Here is a 21,559-nt window from a genome sequence, read left to right as displayed (position 1 = left end):
AGAAGAAGAGAGGGTCAAGTTATTCTCCAAAGCACCTGAAGGCAGGGCGAGAAGCAATGGATGGAAACTAATCAAGGAGAGAAGCAACCTGGAACTAAGGAGAAATTTCCTGACAGTTAGAACAATTAATCAATGGAACAACTTGCCTCTAGAAGTTGTGGGTGCTCTATCACTGGAGGTTTTAAGAAGAGACTGGACAGCTGCCTATCTGAAATTGTATAGGGTTTCCTGCCTAAGCAGGGGGTTGGACTAGGAAGCCTCCAAGGTCCCTTCCAATTCTGTTATTCCTATTCTATTCTATTCTATTCTATTCTATTCTATTCTATTCTATTCTATTCTATTCTATTCTATTCTATATCAGGGAATTAGGGAATGAGGTTAAATTAGAGGAGACAGTTTGCAATCCTTCCTGATCCAGATGAGATCCTAGATTTCTTCTAGTTCTAAATCAAACGGATGAAGGGAGGACTCAACGTTGAAAAGACTTGGAGACGCTGTTTCTCCAGAGTGACGGGAGGCCTAGAAAATGTTTTGTGCTTCACGATACTCGAGAGAAGCTGGAGAAAATTGACAGAAAATTAAAAGGTTGCTCCCTAAACAAGTGAGCAAGGCCCTTCCCAGCTCCCTTTCTGAGCACTGTCGAAGAGTTATCGTCTTTCCTTAAAACTGGGATAGCAAATGCTGTTCTCCTATGCTAATGAATTCCATCTTTTGGTGGTGCTCATGTTCACAAAGTAGTAATTCAGCATCACCTGGAGAAGCCAGAGTTTTCTTCTGCTTTCTTCTATTATTGATCACCTTCTCTGGGTCTTGCTTCCAGGAAGGGAAGTTTGCTTACTATGCTAATTGTACTCTGTGCTTTCCAACTATGAAAAGTTTGGATAAGAAGGGCTAATTGTGAAGAAACTGTGGCCCTTCAGGTTGCATCCCAGAATAATACGGAGATGTTTATTCTCTTCCACAAAGGGTGTCGTGAAATCCTGGGTGCCATATTTGGAATCTGGTGCACATGCATTTATAAATCAGTATGTTTTCTAAGCTTGACAGCTTTAAAATGTGTGGACTTCAACCATGGCAACTTTAAAATGCGTAGACTTCAAACTTGACACCTGTAAGATGTGTGGACTTTTAACTCCTACACAATTTGCTTTTTTCAAACTTGGTGTTATTCTCTGGCTGCGGAATTCTGGGAGTTGAAAGTCACACACCTTAAAGTTTGGAAAACACTAGTCTAGGGCAGGGGTCACCAACCTTTCGGACTTCAGGGACCACTGAATTCATAATTTTAAAAACCATGGACCACTAATATGATCTGCCTAATGATTGGCTGGGTGGGTGTGGCTATGTGGTCATGTGGCTGGGTGGGTGTGGTCAACTCGATGTCACTCAATGTTGAGGGGTGCCTCACCAGCCTCTACTCACCCCTCCCCTCCCAGCCACCCCTCCCCTCCCCATCCAGGCTCCTTAGGGCCCCAACAGGAAGCAGTTGTAGGAGCTAAGCAGCCACTACAAGAAAGAGTTGGCCAAACAGCTCAGTTCATATTGTATCTGACTGAGAAGGAGGCTCAACAGAAGCACCTCACTGAGGACTACAAGCAGAGGGAAGACCTGCGGGAGTGCAAGTCCAGATATCGGTGCCTGGAGGCTCAGTGGGCTGAGATGGTCAGCCAGTTCCAGACCATGATGCTGTCCCACTGGAACGAGGCACTCCGGTTCTTTGCCACCAGTGGCACTTCCCTCCAGCCTTCGTCCAAAGCCCCACACCAGGAGGCTGAAGCAGACCCCAAGTCGGAATTTCTTACCCCCTCCGACCCACACAAAAAGACCCCAAAGGGGGAGACTTTGCAACAGCATAAAGGTTCATTGCACATATCCAGCCCAGGGGGCATAGTTTGAGGACCCCTGATTTAGTGCAATATAAAAATGCAAATAATTTTTCTGTGGACCACCAAAATTTTCTTGCGGACCACCAGTGGTCCATGGACCACCAATTGGTGACCTCTGGTCTAGGGCACTTTTTTCAGACTGATTTAATTATAAGGCCTACTCTTTTGAGAGCTGAAGAGCAAGCCATCCAGAGGCCTGGATGGTTGTGCAAATGAAATGGGATGGAGAAGGGGAGATTACAGGTATCTTATCAATTAACAACTGTAAGTTTGTTAGAATCCTATTGTGTTTGTTCAAACCTTCTGAGATAGCCTGACGTCTTTTGATAGACGTGAGTTCAGTAACCTCCCACTCAGTTGTACTGCTGAAGTTTCTTTGTTCCAGAATTGTTACCTGAGATCTTTAATGGAAGGTCCGAGGAGTTTAAAACCCATTTGATGAAGTGACCTTCAGTTTGCTGAACTTTATTGCCTTGTAATAAGATTTGGTAGGCTTGAAATGGCTACCAGACTTTTTCTAATTTTGGGCTGCCAAAAAGTTAACACACCCTCTTCCTGCCTTGTCGTTAATTTATAGGAGGAAACTAGGCAGTAAAACCAGTACCAAAACTAGATATTAAGGGAGGCATACCTGTGTGCTGGGGGTATAGCTCAGTGGTAGAGCATTTGACTGCAGATCAAGAGGTCCCTGGTTCAAGTCCGGGTGCCCCCTTATTTTTTAAAATCCCTGAAGACACACAGTGGATGTCATGTAGGAAGAAGTAACTTCTACTGAAAGCTTGAAGGAATAATAGTAATTATTAGGAGAATAAGTGTGATACAAAATATTTAAATTACAGGTAATCTTGATTTACGGCTAGAATTTGAACCAGGATTTCCATTTCTAAGCAAGGCAGTTGTTAAGTGAGTCGCATCTGATTTCATGACCTTTTTTTTGCCATGATTGTTAAGCGAATCATGTCATTAAGTGAAACTGGCTTCTTCCATTGACTTCACTTGTTGGAAGCTGTCCGGGAAGGTCCTAAATGAGGATAACATGTTCCTGGGATGCTGGCAACCATCGTAAATACTGGCTGGTTGCCAAGTGCCCCAGCTTTGATCACATGAAATTGGCGGATGCTGCGATGATTGTTAAGTGTGAAGATCAGTTGTCAGTCACTTTTCAATGCTATTGCAATTTGGAATGATTGCTAAATGAAGTTTAAGTTTCCCCATAACTAGAATTCCATATTTGTAGATGGACAAAAGAAAAAGAAGACTAGAATAGAGCTGGAAGGGGCCTTAGAGGTCTTCTAATCCAGGGGTCTCCAACCTTGGTCCCTTTAAGACTTGTGGACTTCAACTCCCAGAGTTCCTCAGCCAGCTTTGCTGGCTGAGGAACTCTGGGAGTTGAAGTCCACAAGTCTTAAAGGGACCAAGGTTGGAGACCCCTGTTCTAGTCCAATCCCCAAGCAGGAAACCCTATACCATTTCAGACAAGTGACTGTACAGTCTCTTCTTAGAAACTTCCAGTGATGGAGCATCCACAACTTCTGGAGACAAGTCGTTCCAGTCATTAATTGTTCTCACTGTTAAGAAGTTTCTCCTTAATTCCAGGTTGCTTCTCTCCTTGATTAAGTTTCCATCTATTGTTTCTTGTCCTGCCCTCTGGTGCTTTATAGAATAATTTGACCCCCTCTTCTTTGTGGCAGCCCCTCAAATATTGGAATATTGCTATCATGTCACCCCAGTTCTTCTCTTTAGACTAGCCAGACCCAAAACCTGCAGCCATTCTTCGTATGTTTTTGTCTCCAGGCCTTTGATCATCTTAGTTGCTCTTCTTTGAACTTTTTCCAAAGCCTCTGCATTTTTTATATATACAGTAGTGGCCAAAATTATGGAAGCCTTTTGGGAAAAGTGTATTTTCTAAAACTAGCTAATAACACCTTTTTTTTTTTGGGAGTAGTACCATAAACTTTTATATCAGTGGAAAGATAATTTAATCAAGAATGTAATGCAATAACTTTTATGAAGGATTTGCTATTAGAATAGCAGTTAAAGAAGAAGAGTGAAACTTGTAGAAAAAACAAGATATACAAAAATTATCATCATAGAAAAAAAGAGATATACAAAAATGATCACCATGCCAGTTAATACTTAGTTGGGTAACCTTTAGCATGAATTACAGCCTTACAACGTCTTCCCATGGAGTGAGCCAAGTCTTTTAGTTCTGCAGCTGTTACAATGTGAGGCCAAGATTGAATGACTACTTCTATTAACTGGGTTTTATTGCTGGGTCGCTTCTGACTAACAAGTTTCTTTAGTCGGCTCCATAGATTTTTAATTGGGTTAAGGTCTGGGCTATTCCCAGGTCATTCCAGCAGTGGAATATGAGTATTTTGAAACCCCCCCCCCCAAAAAAATGGTGTTATTAGCCATCAAACCTCAAAACTACTTTTCCCAAAAGGTTTCCACAATTTTGCCATTACTGTAGATAAAAACACCTGGAAATATAGAAGAGGGGATGTTGGGATAATCCTTTGAAATAAAATTCTTAGAGGTAGGATAGTTTGGATTTTAAGTACAAGTAGTTCTCAACTTACGACTGCAATTGGGCCTAAAATTTCTATTGCTAAGTGAGACATCTGTTAAGTGAGTTTTATCCTGTTTAACAACTTTTCTTGCCACAGTTGTTAAGTGAATCACCACAGTTGAAAAGTTAGAAACTCAGTTGTTAAGTGAATCTGGCTCCCCGGTTGAATTGGCTCATCAGAAGTTCTCAAAAAATGACCCCTGGACACTGCTACCATCATAAATGTGAAATGATTGCCAAGCAATTGAATTTTGATCACATTATCATGGGAATGCTGCAAAAGTCTTAACTATGAAACGTTACGGTCATAAGTCACCTTTTTCAGTGCTGTTATAACTTTGAACAAACTAAACAAACTGTTGTAAGTCAAGAACTACCTGCATTACCTTTGACCCCGGAAGCAATATACATGACCCGGTGAGATTGCCTGTGAGCACCTGATGGCCTCTTTTTCCTTAAATCTGACTGATGCCTTCTTGGCTGCCTTTTTTTCCATGGTCCAAAAACTTTGCAACATGAATGCGGTATGCAAAAATTTGTTTCTGGGCTGACACCTGAAAGAGGAGAAGTTTGCTTTGGGAGGAAGGCTTAAAACACATATTGTTTGTGGTAGGCAAATATGTAACCAAACCAGTATACATGAGTTAACTTCCTGGAGCCACATAGGATGTGCTGGGGGTATAGCTCAGCGGTAGAGCATTTGACTGCAGATCAAGAGGTCCCTGGTTCAAGTCCGGGTGCCCCCTCTTTTTTTTCCCCCCTCAAAAAGAACTAACTTGATTTGTTTCCTTTTTAGAATTGGTTTATTCCTGGCAACATAGTAAAATTAGGAAAGCAAACTTGTAACTGAAAATGTGTCTTTTCCTATATACCTCATGGAGCAATATCATGGTTAGTAATTATGGGGTTTAAGCATGACCTGTCTCATGTACCGTTTCATGAAAAGAGGTGTATCAATTCCATAAGAAATATTAAATAGCAATAAAAAAAATTGGAGTAGAAAGGACTGAAATACCAATTGAGTTCTTTTTTCAACGAAACCAAAAAAGAAAACTAGATTTTGAAAATCAATTTTACCAAAGCAATATTAAATCTTTCCCCAACCTTTCTACTGCCATTGGTAAATGATCGAAACATTGTTAATAGGGTACTTTAATTCAGTGCCCAAATTTTAAAAGACTTGGCAGAATTGTGCTTTATTCAGTTGAGCTTTAAACGGCATTGCTAAATCATTTTCTATTATGAAAGCGTCAGTAGGACAATATGGCGGAAGTGAAATAGAATAGAATTTTTATAGAATAGAATAGAATTTTTTATTGGCCAAGTGTGATTGGACACACAAGGAATTTGTCTTGGTGCATATGCTCTCAGTGTACATAAAAGAAAAGATACGTTCATCAAGGTACAACATTTACAACACAATTGATGGTCAATATATCAATATAAATCATAAGGATTGCCAGCAGCAAGTTATAGTCATACAGTCATAAGTGGAAAGAGATTGGTGATGGGAACTATGAAACGATTAATAGTAGTGCAGATTCAGTAAATAGTTTGACAGTGTTGATGGAATTATTTGTTTAGCAGAGTGATGGCCTTCGGGAAAAAACTGTTCTTGTGTCTAGTTGTTCTGGTGTGCAGTGCTCTATAGCGTCGTTTTGAGGGTAGGAATTGAAACAGTTTATATCCTGGATGTGAGGGATCTGTAAATATTTTCACGGCCCTCTTCTTGATTCGTGCAGTATACAGGTCCTCAATGGAAGGCAGGTTGGTAGCAATTATTTTTTCTGCAGTTCTAATTATCCTCTGAAGTCTGTGTTTTTCTTGTTGGGTTGCAGAACCGAACCAGACAGTTATAGAGGTTCAAATGACAGACTCAATAATTCCTCTGTAGAACTGAATCAGCAGCTCCTTGGGCAGTTTGAGCTTACTGAGTTGGCGCAGAAAGAACATTCTTTGCTGTCCTTTTTTAATGATGTTTTTGATGTTAGCTGTCCATTTGAGATCTTGCGATATGGTAGAACCTAGAAATTTGAAGGTTTCTACTGTTGATACTGTGTTGTCTAGTATTGTGAGAGGTGGAAGTATGGAAGGGTTTCTCCTAAAGTCTACCACCATTTCTACGGTTTTGAGTGTGTTCAGTTCCAGATTGTTTTGGTTGCACCACAAAACAAATTGCACTGTTTAGAATAGTCCGATCCCTTACAGGTATTCTTGGCTTAAATTCCTCTAATTTCTAGACTTGTGAGCACCCAGAAAGGGGCGGGGGGGGGGCGGTGACTGACATACAGGTAGTCCTTGACTTACGACCACAATTGAGTCTAACAATATCTTTTGCTAAGTGAGACATTTGTTAAATGAGTTTTGATCCTTTTTATGACCTTCCTCAACACAGTTAAGTGAATTCCTGCAGTTCTTGTCACGCAGTTGTTAAGTGAATCTGGTTTCCCCATATGACTTTGTTTGTCAGAAGGTCTAAAAAAAGGGGACCACATGACCCAGGGATACTGCAACCGTCATAAATACGAGCCAGTTGCTAAGCGTCTGAACTTTGATCAGGTGGCCATGGGGATGCGGCAATGGTTGTAAGTGTGAAAAACAGTCACAAGTCAAGTTCGAATGGTCACTAACTGAACTGTTGTAAGTCGAGGACTACCTGTACAACTCTGTCTTGAGTTATAGCTCTGTTCTCTGTTGGCCTTGTATTTTAGCTTGGGGTTGTTGTTTTTTTCAGTCCTTATGTTCCCATGTATAAGGGCAATAATCAGGTACCAAAGCAATTGATTCTTTTGGGTCCAGAGGCTATAAGCACACCAGTAAATAAAGAGATTTTAAGCTTTATTTAAGCTAAAAGAAACAGATTGAAAGGCATAAAATACAAAGCATACATACCAACCAAAATATTACTCAAATGTCTTAGAAACTGCTAGCAACTCCTTAATAAAAACAATACCATGTTTTCCCGAAAATAAGCCCTCCCTGAAAGTAAGCCCTCCCCAAAACTATTTAGCCGCAAGTGCAGCTGGTCCCTGCCATTTCCTCTGGTTAGGGTTAGGCAGGGGTGAAATGTAAAATATGTTACTACCGGTTCTGTGGGCATGGCTTGGTGGTGGTGGGATAATGTGACTGGGTGGGTGTGGCCAACTTTTTTTTTTATTGAAAACATTTTACAAATTTCCCCCCCCCTCCCCCCTCAGCCAAAAAGGCTGTAGAAAAAATGCTTTTAAAAGTTAAAAAAAACACTTTTTTTTTTACTTTTAAAAGCATTTTTTCTACAAATGACACTTCGGCTGAAGAGGTTGTAGAAAAAAATGCTTCTAAAGGATTCTGACGATCCTAGCTGAGCCACGCGATCATCCAGAGCCTTTTTTTTAAAAAAAAACTTTTAAAAGCATTTTTTCGGCCGAAGAAAAAATGCTTTTAAAAGTAAAAAAAAAACTTCTGATGACCGTGCTGGTCAGCTGGGCATGCTGGGGGAAGGGGGGCAGGGATTTTTTCTACCGGTTCTCTGAACCACCCGCTGCCATCGCTACTGGATCGGGCAATCCAGTCCGAATTGGGAGCATTTCCCCCCCCCGGGGGTAGGGAGACAGAGCTGGACATCAAGTAAGACAGCAAGAAGATCCCCATCTCGCTTCACGCGCCCCAAAATAATAAGACCTTCCTGAAAATAAGGCCAAGCGCTTATTTCGGGGTTCAAAAAAATATAAGACAGGGTCTTATTTTCAGGGAAACACGGTAGAGATTTTATTATTAATATTTTTGGGAGGCGGCCAGTTTATACAATAGAGGTAGCTTCCAACAGTTTGTTTAGTGACTGTTTAAAGTCACAACAGCACTGAAAAATATGACTTATGACCGCTTTTCGCACTTACGACCATTGCAGCATCCGCGCGATCATGTGATCAAAATTCAGCCGCTTGGCAACTGACTCGTATTTATGACGGCTGCAGTGTCCCGACATCATGGGATCCCCTTCTGCGACATTTTGACGATCGGAATCAATGGGGAAGCTGGATTCACTTAATCGTGTGGCTAACTTAACAACCGCAGTGATTCACTCAACAACTGTGGCAAGGAAGGCCGTGAAATGGGGCAAAACTCACTTAACAAATTTTTCACTTAGTAACATACATTTAGGGGTCAATTGTGGTCGTATGTCAAGAACTACCTGTACTCAAATGTCTTAAAAAATGGCCAGGAGCTCCTTAAAAACAAATACAGAATTTTATGTTATTTTTGGGGGGCTGTCAGTTTGCACAGTATCTGTTGCTAGGTTCTGTGCAGAAACTCCCTACAAACAACAGAATTCCTACTGTTTTTATCATGACCTGGCACCAGGATGTCATCCTGGCCCTGCTGTGGTCAGGAGACTGGAAGATCAGTCTGGGCCTCTGGTGGCTCAGCTGACTAAGTCTGTCTGCTATTAACACAGTTGCTTGCAATAACTGCAAGTTCAAGTCCCACCAGGCCCAAGGTTGACTCAGCCTTCCATCCTTTATAAGGTAGGTAAAATAAGGACCCAGATTTGTTAGGGGCAATAAAGTTGACTTTGTATATAATATACAAATGGATGAAGACTATTGCTTAACACAGTGTAAGCTGCCCTGAGTCTTCGGAGAAGGGCAGGATATAAATTCAAACAAACAAACAAAAAAATAAGATCTGACCTTCACTGGCTGGCACCTGGCTCCAGGTGGAAATCAAAAGCCTGAGACTTTCACGGCTTTGAAGTTACATGATATTTACACACACACACACATACACACACCCTTCTCCTTTGTTCAGCAACCAAGAGTGAAAACAAGCAGGCTAGCTCAGAATGAGCTCTAAAAATCTAGACTTTTCTTAATACGAAGGAGAACTCAAAATAGGCCATCAATAGAATAGAATAGAATGGAATGGAATTCTTTATTGGCCAAGTGTGATTGGACACATAAGGAATTTGTCTTTTGGTATTTTCTCAGGAGAATAAAATACGTTCATCAAGAATAAAAGATACAACACTTAGTGATGGTCAAGGTTACTAATAAGCTATCAAATCGTACTAGGAAACAAATAAAAACAATATAAATTGAAAGATACAAGCAACATGGTTATAGTAATAAGTGGGAAGAGATAGATACGAGGAAGGAAGAGAAGAATAATAGTAATACAGTCTTAGTGAATTATTTGACAGTGTTGAGGGAATTATTTGTTTAGCAGAGTGATGGTGTTTGGGAAAAAACTGTCCTTGTGTCTAGTAGTTCTGGTGTGTAGTGCTCTGTAGCGTCCTTTTGAGAGTGGGAGTTGAAACAGTTTATATCCAGGGTGTGAGGGGTCTGTAGATATTTTCACAGCCCTCTTTTTGACTCGTGCAGTATACAGGTCCTCAATGGTATACAGTATATGTACAGTATACAGATCCTCAACTCCTCAGTAACCATGGCCTTTCTGCCTTGCCATATTGTAGTCTTCTTGCCTCTTTTGTTTTTTTACTAAATCACCAAAATCTGCCTGATTAAGATTTATACCAGGTGAAAAGAAGCTTTCCCCACCCCCCAAAAGCTTGGATATCCATATTTGGGGATTGGCAACAAACACCAGGCAGAAGAACAGAGGCAAGATTGCGTTAAAATGTCTTGAAGAATATAATTAACCCACTGGATAAAACGATCTGAAACCTCTCCTGTTTCTATTCTCCTGTATGGAGATTTTGCAGTTTCCTTCCCCTGACACAACCACCAAGCCATGCCCACAGAACCGGTAGTAAAAAAATTTGGATTTCACCACTGAAAAAGACCCTGGATAAATTCACTGACAAGGGACTATCAAGGGCCTACATAGCAATATTTCTCAACCTTGGCAATTTTAAGACTTGTGGGGAAATTAACAGAATAACAGAATTGGAAGGGACCTTGGAAGCTTCTAGTCCTGCTCAAGTAGGAGACCCTATATTATTTCAGACAAATGGCTATCCTGTCTCTTTTGGAAAATCTCCACTGATGGAGCTTCATTCCCTCTTCTTTGTGGCAGCCCGTCAAATACTGGAACACTGCTATCATGTCACCCCTTGTCCTTCTTTTCTCTAGACTTCACATACCACAATTCCTGCAACAATTCTTTATAGGTTTTAGCCTCCAGCCCCCAATCATCCTTGTTGCTTTTCTCGGCACATTTTTTCCCAGAGTCTCAACATCTTTTTTATATTGTGGTAACCAAAACTGGATGCAATATTCCAAGTGTGGTCTTAAAAAGGGATTATGAAGCGGTACTAATTTGTTTTTCCTTTCTCCTGTCTTCTAAACCTCTCACAGATTTGCAGCTAAGCTCATTGCTGGTGTGCTGGATTTCAAGGCAAGATTGCGTTAAAATGTCTTGAAGAATATAATTAACCCACTGGATAAAACGATCTGAAACCTCTCCTGTTTCTATTCTCCTGTATGGAGATTTTGCAGTTTCCTTCCCCTGACACAACCACCAAGCCATGCCCACAGAACCGGTAGTAAAAAAATTTGGATTTCACCACTGAAAAAGACCCTGGATAAATTCACTGACAAGGGACTATCAAGGGCCTACATAGCAATATTTCTCAACCTTGGCAATTTTAAGACTTGTGGGGAAATTAACAGAATAACAGAATTGGAAGGGACCTTGAAGCTTCTAGTCCTGCTCAAGTAGGAGACCCTATATTATTTCAGACAAATGGCTATCCTGTCTCTTTTGGAAAATCTCCACTGATGGAGCTTCATTCCCTCTTCTTTGTGGCAGCCCGTCAAATACTGGAACACTGCTATCATGTCACCCCTTGTCCTTCTTTTCTCTAGACTTCACATACCACAATTCCTGCAACAATTCTTTATAGGTTTTAGCCTCCAGCCCCCAATCATCCTTGTTGCTTTTCTCGGCACATTTTTTCCCAGAGTCTCAACATCTTTTTTATATTGTGGTAACCAAAACTGGATGCAATATTCCAAGTGTGGTCTTAAAAAGGGATTATGAAGCGGTACTAATTTGTTTTTCCTTTCTCCTGTCTTCTAAACCTCTCACAGATTTGCAGCTAAGCTCATTGCTGGTGTGCTGGATTTCAAGGCAAAGATTGACCGGTGAGTAGGTTCCTTTGGATCTACTAGCCCAGTACAGGGGTTATCCATGCAGATTGAAACCCACTAGGCAAATCTGAAAGACAAATTCTATCTCCAGTGGAAATTAGAAGAAGTTGGTCGCGGTGGCACAGTGGTTAGAATGCAGTATTGCAGGCTAACTCTGCCCATTGACAGGAGTTCGATTCTCACCATCTCAGGGTTGACTCAGCCTTCCATCCTTCCGAGGTCAGTAAAATGAGGACCCAGATTATTGGGGGCAATAATGCTGACTCTGTAAACTGCTTAGAGAGGGCTGTAAAGCGGAATATCAGTCTAAGTGTTATTGCTATTGCTATTTTTGCCTGGGAAGAACATGGAGCCCTCCTTGGAGATGCCTGAATGGGTCAAAAGTGGCAAGTGGTTCCAGATGTGCCTGTGGTTCCCAGGGACAAAGAAACTTTGGGTGTTGATTTTCCTGGGTGAAGAACAGAGCAGACTCGCCTTATACACTGTAAGCCGCCCTGAGTCTTCGGAGAAGGGCGGGGTATAAATGTAAACAAAACAAAAAACAAAAACTCGGAAGAGGGTGGCAGCTGGCAGAGTCAGAAAGTTATAGTTCCCTTTTTTTTCTGTGCTCCCAAATGGACTATTTCAGGGGTTGGGGGCAGGGGTGAAATGCTACTGGTTCGCTCCGGTTCGGGTGAACCAGTAGTAATAAAAACTACCAGTTTGGGTGAACCAATAGTAAAAAAAAAATGCTTTAAAAAGTTAAAAAAAAAAAGGTTCCTACAATCGTGCGGCACAGCTGTGATCATCGGAACATTTTTTTTTTACTTTTTTAAAGCATTTTTTAACTACCTATTCGCCCGAACCGGTAGTAAAAAAATGCTTTTAAAGAGTAAAAAAAGGTTCCAACTATCAGCTGTGCCGCGCAATGGTCGGAACCTTTTTTTTACTTTTTAAAAGCATTTTTTTACTACCGGTTCGGACGAATAGGTAGTTAAAAATGCTTTTTAAAAGTTTTTTTTTTAAGTTGGCCACGCCCACCCAGTCACATGAAACCCCTCCACCACCAAGCCACGCCCACAAAACCTATAGCAAAAAAAAATTGCATTTCACCTTTGATTTGGGTCCCAAGGGGAAAGGGGGCGCCCTAGCGTTCTCCCCCTTCCCCAGCTATCACACGCTTAACTCTTTCCTTTCCACACTGCATTTATGTTTTGGAAGCGGTCTTCAACTTTAACCCGCCTTGTTCAAAACGTCTTCTTTGGCACAGTAAAAGTTTGGTTTGCAACGTCACTTTTGTTTCTGTTTTGATGGCATCCAAGTTTTGCTTCTGTGGAGGGGCATCACACTTGGGCTATGCTTAGGGTAGTGATGGCGAATCTTTTCGCCATTGCGTGCCAAAAACGGGAGTGCGGGAGGGGTCATGCGCACTTGTGCCCACACCCATAATTCAGTGTGCCCCCCCACCCCCCGCACATGCGTGCAAGACCAGTGGTGGGATTCAACCAGTTCGCACCACTTTGGGAGAACCGGTTGTTAACTTTCTGAGCAGTTTGGCAAACTGATTGTTGGGAGAAATCATTAGGGCAGAGAACCGGTTGTTAAATTACTTGAATCCCACCACTGTGCACGACCCCCCTGCACTCCCTCCGCTTTTGGCACTTGATGGCCCAGTGGGCCCAGTAGGCCTGTTTTTCACCCTCCCCAGGCTCCAGAGGCTTTCTTGGAGCCTGGGGAGAGGGAAAACGGCCTTCCCCACTCCTCTGGAGGCCCTCCAGAGGCCGGAAACGGCCCATTTCCTGGCTTCCAGTGGGCCCAGAAGGCCGCAAAATCAGCTGGTGCATGCCGGAGCTGAACTATGGCAATACTTGAGTGCCCACCAATATGGCTTCACGTGCCACAGGTTTGCCATCACAGGCCTAGGGCATCAGTTAGTAAAGGTCCTAGACTAGAAGTGGGAAGACCTGGCTTCTTGTTTGAGCCACAGAAGCTCTCAGGGAGAACTCATTCATTCATTTTATTTGAACCAGAGTTGAAAGGGACCTTGTAGGTCTTCTGGTCCAAGCCTCTGCTCAAGCAGGAGACTCTGTACCAGGCCTGTTAAACTGGCAGTCTGTGAGCCAGATACAAGCCGCACAGGCCACGCTAGCCCCAGCTCCGCAAAGGCAAAAAACATCCTGATACGGCCCGCGATGCGATCGGGTTTGACACCCCTGCTCTATACCATTTCAGACAAGTGGTTGTCCAGTCTCTTCTTAAAAACCTCCAGTGTTGGATCAAGCACAACTTCCCGAGGCAAGTTGTTCCGCTGATAAATTGTTCTCACCGTTAAGAAATTCCTCCTTAGTTCTAGGTTGCTTCTCTCCTTGATTAGTTTCCATCCATTGTTTCTTGTCTGGCCTTCAGGTGCTGTGGAGAATAGATTGACACCCCTCCTCTTCTTTGTGGCAGCCCCTTGGATATTGGAACCCTGCTATCATGTTACCCCTAGTCCTCCTTTTCATTAAACTAGATAGACCCAATTCCTGCAACGGTTCTTCATATGTTTTAGCCTCCAGTCCCCTAATCCTTTTTGTGTCAGGCCTGGAAACCATCTTGGGCATTGGATCTTCAGGCTTGCCACATTTAATGCTGTGGGAAACTGGGAGTGGGGATTGTATGGAGCTGGGGAGATATGTAGTCAAAATAACATTCCTTTCTCCGAGAGTCAAGGCCACTCTTCCCTGCACCTGGAGGGGTGTGACTGGGAGTCGTCTCCAGTTGGGATGGAGCATTGATTGGACAATGTGATGGACATGTGGGTGCTGGAGCAGGAACTTGGACTTCCTTTTGGGTTTCAGATTCGGGTTTTCCCAGAGTTGCCAGTATGACATCACTAATAAAATGGAACTTTGAGGAAACTCAAGCCTCAGAGTTTTCTTTCGTTGGGGAAGTTACTTGGAACCCTGATTTTTTGTTGCTCTTTGCACTCCTTGCAGCCTTTAATAATAATAATAATAATAATAATAATATTTTAATTTGTATACCGCCCTTCTCCCGAAGGACTCAGGGCGGTGAACAGGCAGATAAAATATAAATACACACAATAATTAAAAACATCCCTTAAAAAACTAATTTAAATGCCCAAAATGTTAAAAAACATACTCCCCCATAAAATCACAAAATTTTAAAAACCCATCCAATAAAAATAAAAATCAGGCTAGTCCAGCCATACGAAATAAATAAGTTTTAAGTTCGCGGCGAAAGGTCCTAAGGTCAGGTAATTGTCAAGTCCGAGGGAAGTTCGTTCCACAGGGTGAGCCCCACAGAGAAGGCCCTCCCCCTGGGGGCCGCCAGTCGACACTGTTTGGCTGACGGCACCCTGAGGAGTCCCTCTCTGTGGGAACGTACCGGACGATGGGAGATAGAAGCCGGCAGTAGACGGTCCCGTAGATAGCCCGGTCCTAAGCCATGGAGCGCTTTAAAGGTGGTAACCAATACCTTGAAGCGCACCCGGAAAACAACAGGTAGCCAGTGCAGTCTGCGCAGGATAGGTGTTATGTGGGAGCTCCGAGCCGCTCCCTCAATAACCTGCGCAGCCGCGTTCTGAACTAGCTGAAGTCTCCGGGTGCTCTTCAATGTTGCTGTTGGTCTGCAACACGTATTTGTTGTCCTAGGTTCCCTGTTGATGTTGTCCTGGGTTCCCTGACCGGGAACGAGTCTCAGCCCTCGCTGAGACAATTTAGGAGGTCCTCGCAAGGACGAAAGAAGCCGAATAAAAGACACCACACCAGAAGTTTTTCAAGATGAGAGAGCACGAAGAAAGGGGTTGTTAAAAAGCTTCCCCTTAGATCGCAACAGTCTCTTTTATTATGCAGTTTTAGCAGGGAGGGGTAACTACAGCAAGGAGGGAATTAGCATATAGAAAGTTAACAATACCAATCAGCGAGCGTTTAGAGTATACGTATTAGCAAAATACCACATGGTTTTCGGGAAATCATACATTTTACCTGAATAGAAACCTAACTCAGGGAAAGCAGGGAAAGTTCAGCGGAATAGAAACCTAACTCAGGGAAATCAGGGAAAGTTCAGCGGAATAGAAACCTAACTCAGGGAAATCAAAACTATGGGTACTATAAATCATGTCTGTCATGTAGCACCGAAAATGGTCAAGTCAAGTTCTCCCGGCTGTGAGGCCTAAGAAAACCTGAACCAATGATATATCCATACTTCAAGGGGAGCCCCATGTAGAGAGCATTGCAGTAGTCCAGGCGAGAGGTAACGAGAGCATGAGTGACTGTGCATAAGGCATCCCGGTCCAGGAAGGGACGCAACTGGCGGATCAGGCGAACCTGATAAAATGCTCTCCTGGAGACGGTCGCCAAATGGTCTTCAAAGGACAACCGACCATCCAGGAGCACGCCCAAGTTGCGTACCTTCTCCATCGGGGCCAATGATTCACCCCCGACAGACAGCCGCATCTGCAGCTGACTGTACCGAGGTGCCGGCATCCACAGCCACTCCGTCTTGGAGGGATTAAGTTTGAGCCTGTTCCTCCCCATCCAGACCCGTACGGCTTTCAGACACCGGGATAGCACTTCGACAGCTTCACTGGGGTGGCCCGGGGTGGAAAAGTACAGCTGGGTATCATCAGCGTACAGTTGGTATCTCACCCCAAAGCCACTGATGATCTCACCCAGCGGCTTCATATAGATGTTGAACAGGAGGGGTGAGAGAATCGACCCCTGCGGCACCCCACACATGAGGCACCTTGGAGTCGATCTCTGCCCCCCTGTCCTTTATATGGACTTCGGGCCACTCCATCCTTCCTAGCCAGCCTAGTTCAAAGGGGGGGTGGGATTGAATTCTAAGGCCTGCCTTCAGCTTCTGGATGAAAAGTGGGGCAAAGGACTGTCAGAAATTCATATGCAGGTATGCCCACGGCTTTTTTGTGGACTGACATTGAGAGAGAAAGCTGAATTATTACCTTTTTCTTTCCATCCACCCTGGCAGCCAGACCCTGCTAGTTGAGTATTCCCATGGTCACCCTCTCAGCATGGACTGCTATTCTCGCCTCTTTGCATCTTGCCGACTCCCTGGACGAAAACGTGACTCTATTTTACTGCCTCCACCTGGACGGAAACCCCCAAGTTATATTACCGTTGTTCGCAACTTCCAGGTAAAATACCTTCATGTTGGTCCAACCATTGGTCCCTGGATCTGTAGGGAGCAATTCTTGGGGGACCTGAATATAACACCCATATTTCTTTGCTACTACATAAGAAAAAGAGATAAAATATTATTTTAATATTTTAAAAGTGTAATGTTCTAGTTCAGGTGTTGACACGTAATTGGAGACATGCAGATTCTAGTCTCCCTTCAACCACGGAAATCCCCTGGATTACTTTGGATCAGTCATGTGGCAGCCTAATCCTCTTAATCCACTGTACCCCATAGAATTGTTTTTGGATAACATGGAGTGCAGTTTGGATGCCCTCTTACGCTCCCAAATGAATAGGGGTATATAAATCTAATGCATCAATAAGGTACAGTATATCATGGTTATAGGATTGGAGGCAGTGTGCTAAGGTCCAGGAATGTGAAGCTCCTGTGAGGCCCCCCTCTCCTTTCAGAAACCGCTATGGTAAGTGACAGACTAAGGGTCTCCAACCTTGGCAACTTTAAGACATGTGGACTTCAATTCCCAGAATTCCCCAGCCAGACATGCTGGCTGGGGAACTCTGGGAGTTGAAGTCCACAAGTTTTAAAATATGGGCTGGACTTCAGTTCCCAGAATTCCCATGGTGGCTGGGGAACCGTAATAGCTCAGGCTGTTAGTAGCCTGTTATTAGAACACAGTAGCCTGCAATTACTGCAGGTTCAAGCCCGGCCCGAGGTTGACTCAGCCTTCCATCCTTTGTAAGGTAGGTAAAATGAGGACCCAGATTGTTGGGGGGGCAATAAGTTGACTTTGTAAATATACAAATAGAATGAGACTATTGCCTTATACACTGTAAGCCGCCCTGAGTCTTTGGAGAAGGGCGGGATATAAATGTAAATAAATAAATAAAAAAAACTCTGGGAGTTGGTCCACAAGTCTTATAGTTGCCAAGTTTGGAGACCCTTGCCTTAGAGGAAGGATACAGGTAATTCTGGATTTAACAGCTGCAATATAGATTGGAAAATTCATTAAGTGATGCAATCATTAAGTGAGGTATCACATGACAGCACCTAACTTTATGACCTGTTTACCGTGGCTGTTAACTGAGACACCAGGTGACCGCGACTTATGACCTTCACTGCCTGCTTCCCCATTGATATTGCTTGTTGGAAGCCAGCTGGGAAAATTGCAAATGACTATCACCTAGGACATTGTGACCATCATAAATGTACAACAGTTGCCAAGCACCCAAATTGTAATTATATGATTGCAGGAATGATGCAACAGTTATAAACGCAAGTTTTTTTCCCAGTTGTTAAATGAATTGCCGTAACTCAAGGACTACTATATAGCAGTACTCAGGGCCTTTGGATGACAGAGGGTTGTTCCAGGTTCTTAGAGTCCTTGGAAGGGGGTGAACCCCAAAACATTTGGGGATTTTCTCAATGAAACTAGAAGTGAACAGCTCCTTGGTGTGATGGGGCACCCCTCACTTCTCTGCTAAAGATAACGTTTATTGTCATTTTTGTGTGTGGACACATTGGCACACATTAAAAATGAAATTCTGTTGCCTGCTCTCAAAAGTGTACACATACATAATACTCATAGAAACATGCTATATACATACATATGTATATACCTACACCCTAACAAATACATATAAATAATGATCACTGTCCATCTTGAATAAATAGCGGAGAAAGGAAAGTTGAGAGTTCACAAGGTTGATACTGTATGGAACAAAACTGTGACTGAATCTGGATGTTCTGCTTCGGATACCACGAAGCCTCGTCCCAGAAGGTTAACAAGGAAAACAGGTTGTAAAGAGGACATGAAGCATCCCAGACAACCCTGCAGACCCTGCTCAAGCATCGCTTATCTGCTATGTCCTGGATAGCAGTGAGCTAATAATAATCTTTTCTGCTGTCCTCACCACTCTCTGCACCGCCTTCCTGTCTGAAGCAGTAATGCTTCCAAACCAGATCGTAATGCAATAGGACAGGATGATCGTCCCTCTATAGAAAGTGGTAAGGACAGGGTAAGGAAGATGAACATTTCTCAGGCGACACAAAAAATGCAGGCGCTGCTGTGCCCGCTTCATCAGTGTCTTGCTGTTGGGTTACCAAGTCAGCCTACTTGTTAGCTGCACATCCAGAAATTGGATGCTGCTAACCATCTCCACAGGTGAATCATTAATACACAAAGGTGTGTGGCTGTGCCTGCCTTTTCTGAAATCGACAATCTCTCTGAGTTTTTCCATTTAAAACAAGGTTGCTTAAGAAAAACACCAGCAAACCCTCTACCCTCTTGAGATAAGCACCCTCATTGTCATTCTTTGTTCCTTTCTCAGTTCTTCCAGCTTGAAGTATACAACAGTGATGGGACACCCCTGACCATTGACCAGCTCTACCTGCAGCTCCTAAAAATCCGCTCCTTTTCTTGGAAGTTGAATAAAGAGCCCTTGGGAATCCTCACCAGTGACCACCGACATACCTGGGGAGAAGCCTTCACTAGTCTCATGAAAGGTATGGGTGTTGTGACCCAGGCCCAAGTAGGTAGTAGGAAACTCAGTCAGTGAAAAAACAGACAAACTTTATTCGAACACTTGAGAATTACTTCATTCCCAGCGTAGTTTATTTATTTATTTATTTATTATTTTGATTTTTGTACTGCCCTTCTCCCGAAGGACTCAGGGCGGTGTACAGGCAAAATAAAAACAGGCAATACAATGTACAATTTAAAATGCAAATTAAAAAACTTATTTCATAATTAGCCTAAAAAGTTTAAAATATAGAATAAACTAAAACCCCATTTAAAATTATTAATAGAAAATTTAAAATCGATAAAATTTAAGCCAGCCCCGCGCGAATGAAAAGATGTGTCTTCAGTTCGCGACGGAAGGTCCGAAGGTCAGGTATTTGGCGTAAACCCGGGGGAAGCTCGTTCCAGAGTGTGGGAGCCCCCACAGAGAAGGACCTTCCCCTGGGGGCCGCCAGCCGACATTGCTTGGCGGACGGCACCCTGAGAAGTCCCTCTCTGTGAGAGCGTACGGGTCGGTGGGAGGCATGCGGTAACAGCAGGCGGTCCCGTAAGTACCCAGGCCCTAAGCCATGGAGCGCTTTAAAGGTCGTAACCAAAACCTTAAAGTGCACCCGAAAGGCCACAGGTAGCCAGTGCCGTCTGCGCAGGAGCGGTGTTACATGGGAGCTACGTGTAGCTCCCTCTATCACCCGCGCAGCTGCATTCTGGACCAACTGAAGCCTCCGAGTGCACCTTGTGCACATGGGGAGCCCCATGTAGAGAGCATTACAATAATCCACGCGAGAGGTAACGAGCGCATGAGTGACTGTGCACAAGGCATCCCGATCAAGGAAGGGGCGCAACTGCCGAACCAGGCAAACCTGGTGGAAGGCCCCCCTGGAGACGGCCGTCAAATGATCTTCAAATGACAGCCGTTCATCCAGGAGGACACCTAAGTTGCGCACCCTATCCTTTGGGGCCAATAACTCGCCTCCAACAGTCAGCCGCGGCTGCAGCTGACTGAATCGGGGTGCCGGCATCCACAGCCACTCCGTCTTGGAGGGATTAAGCTTGAGCCTGTTTCTCCCCATCCAGACCCGTACGGCTTCCAAACACCGGGACAGCACTTCAACAACTTCATTGGGGTGGCCCGGGGTGGAGAAGTACAGCTGGGTGTCATCAGCGTACAGCTGGTATCTCACCCCGAAGCCACTGATGATCTCACCCAACGGCTTCATATAGATGTTGAACAGAAGGGGCGAGAGAATCGACCCCTGCGGCACCCCACAAGTGAGGCACCTCGCGGCCGACCTCTGCCCCCCTGTCAACACCGTCTGCGACCGATCGGAGAGATAGGAGGAGAACCACCGATACACGGTGCCTCCCACTCCCAATCCCCCCAACCGGCGCATCAAGATACCATGGTCGATGGGATCAAAAGCCGCTGAGAGGTCTAATAGGACCAGGGCAGAGGAGTAACCCCTGTCCCTGGCCCGCCAGAGATCATCCACCAATGCGACCAAAGCTGTCTCCGTGCTGTATCCGGGTCGAAAGCCAGACTGGAACGGGTCTAGATAGATGGCTTCATCCAGGTATTGGGGTAGCTGTCGCGCCACAGCACTCTCTACAACCTTCGCAACGAAGCGAAGGTTGGAGACTGGACGATAATTACCCAAAATAGCTGGGTCCAGGGAGGGCTTCTTGAGGAGGGGTCTCACCACCGCCTCTTTCAAGGCAGCAGGGAAAACCCCTTCCAACAGAGAAGCGTTGATAATCCTCTGGAGCCAGCCTCGTGTCACCTCCTGAGTGGCCAGTACCAGCCAGGAAGGACACGGGTCCAGTAAACATGTCGTGGCGTGAAGCCTCCCCAACAACCTGTCCACGTCCTCGGGAGCCACAGGGTCAAACTCATCCCAAACCGGCTCAACAAGACGTGTCTCCTCTCCCTCACTTGGATCATCCCAATTTCGGTCCAGACCGTCCCGGAGCTGAGCGATTTTATCGTATAGATAACCACTAAACTCCTCGGCTCGTCCCTGCAAAGGGTCATCCCGCACCTCCTGATGAAGGAGGGAGCGGGTCACCCGAAACAGGGCAGCCAGACGGTTATCTGCCGACGCAATGAGGGTGGAGGCGTAAGAACGCCTCGCCTCCCTTATTGCCACTAGGTAGGTCCTAGAATAGGACCTAACTAGTGTCCGATCAGCTTCGGAACGACTGGACCTCCAGGTGCTCTCTAGGCGTCTTCTCCAGCGTTTCATCTCCCTCAGCCCCTCGGAGAACCAAGGGGCCAGACGAGATCTGCGCCGGGTCAGAGGCCGCAAAGGCGCGACACGGTCCAAGGCCCCAGCCGTGGCCTGTTCCCAGGCCA

General features: G+C 44.4%; 1 protein-coding gene and 2 non-coding genes across 5 annotated transcripts in view; all 3 read left to right on the top strand.

Moving 5' to 3' along the window:
* LOC131192479 (carnitine O-acetyltransferase-like) overlaps positions 1 to 21,559 on the top strand; it is a 79,388-nt gene that overhangs the window by 29,664 nt on the left and 28,165 nt on the right. For all 3 annotated transcript variants that reach the window (XR_009153741.1, XM_058171659.1, XM_058171658.1), the window contains exons 4-6: positions 11,490 to 11,543; positions 16,521 to 16,686; positions 19,019 to 19,193. Coding sequence is in view for 2 of the 3 variants with exons in the window: in XM_058171659.1 (XP_058027642.1) it covers positions 11,490 to 11,543; positions 16,521 to 16,686; positions 19,019 to 19,193 (395 nt within the window). In the remaining variant the exon portion in view is untranslated. The remainder of the gene's footprint in view (positions 1 to 11,489; positions 11,544 to 16,520; positions 16,687 to 19,018; positions 19,194 to 21,559) is intronic.
* TRNAC-GCA (transfer RNA cysteine (anticodon GCA)) lies at positions 2,527 to 2,598 on the top strand. Its single transcript has one exon. It is a non-coding gene; the product is annotated as a tRNA-Cys (tRNA).
* Positions 5,133 to 5,204, top strand: TRNAC-GCA (transfer RNA cysteine (anticodon GCA)). Its single transcript has one exon. It is a non-coding gene; the product is annotated as a tRNA-Cys (tRNA).

This window comes from Ahaetulla prasina, chromosome 2 (assembly GCF_028640845.1).
Source record: "Ahaetulla prasina isolate Xishuangbanna chromosome 2, ASM2864084v1, whole genome shotgun sequence".
NCBI classification, from domain to species: Eukaryota; Metazoa; Chordata; class Lepidosauria; order Squamata; family Colubridae; genus Ahaetulla; species Ahaetulla prasina.
This window is presented reverse-complemented; position numbering and strand designations above follow the sequence as displayed.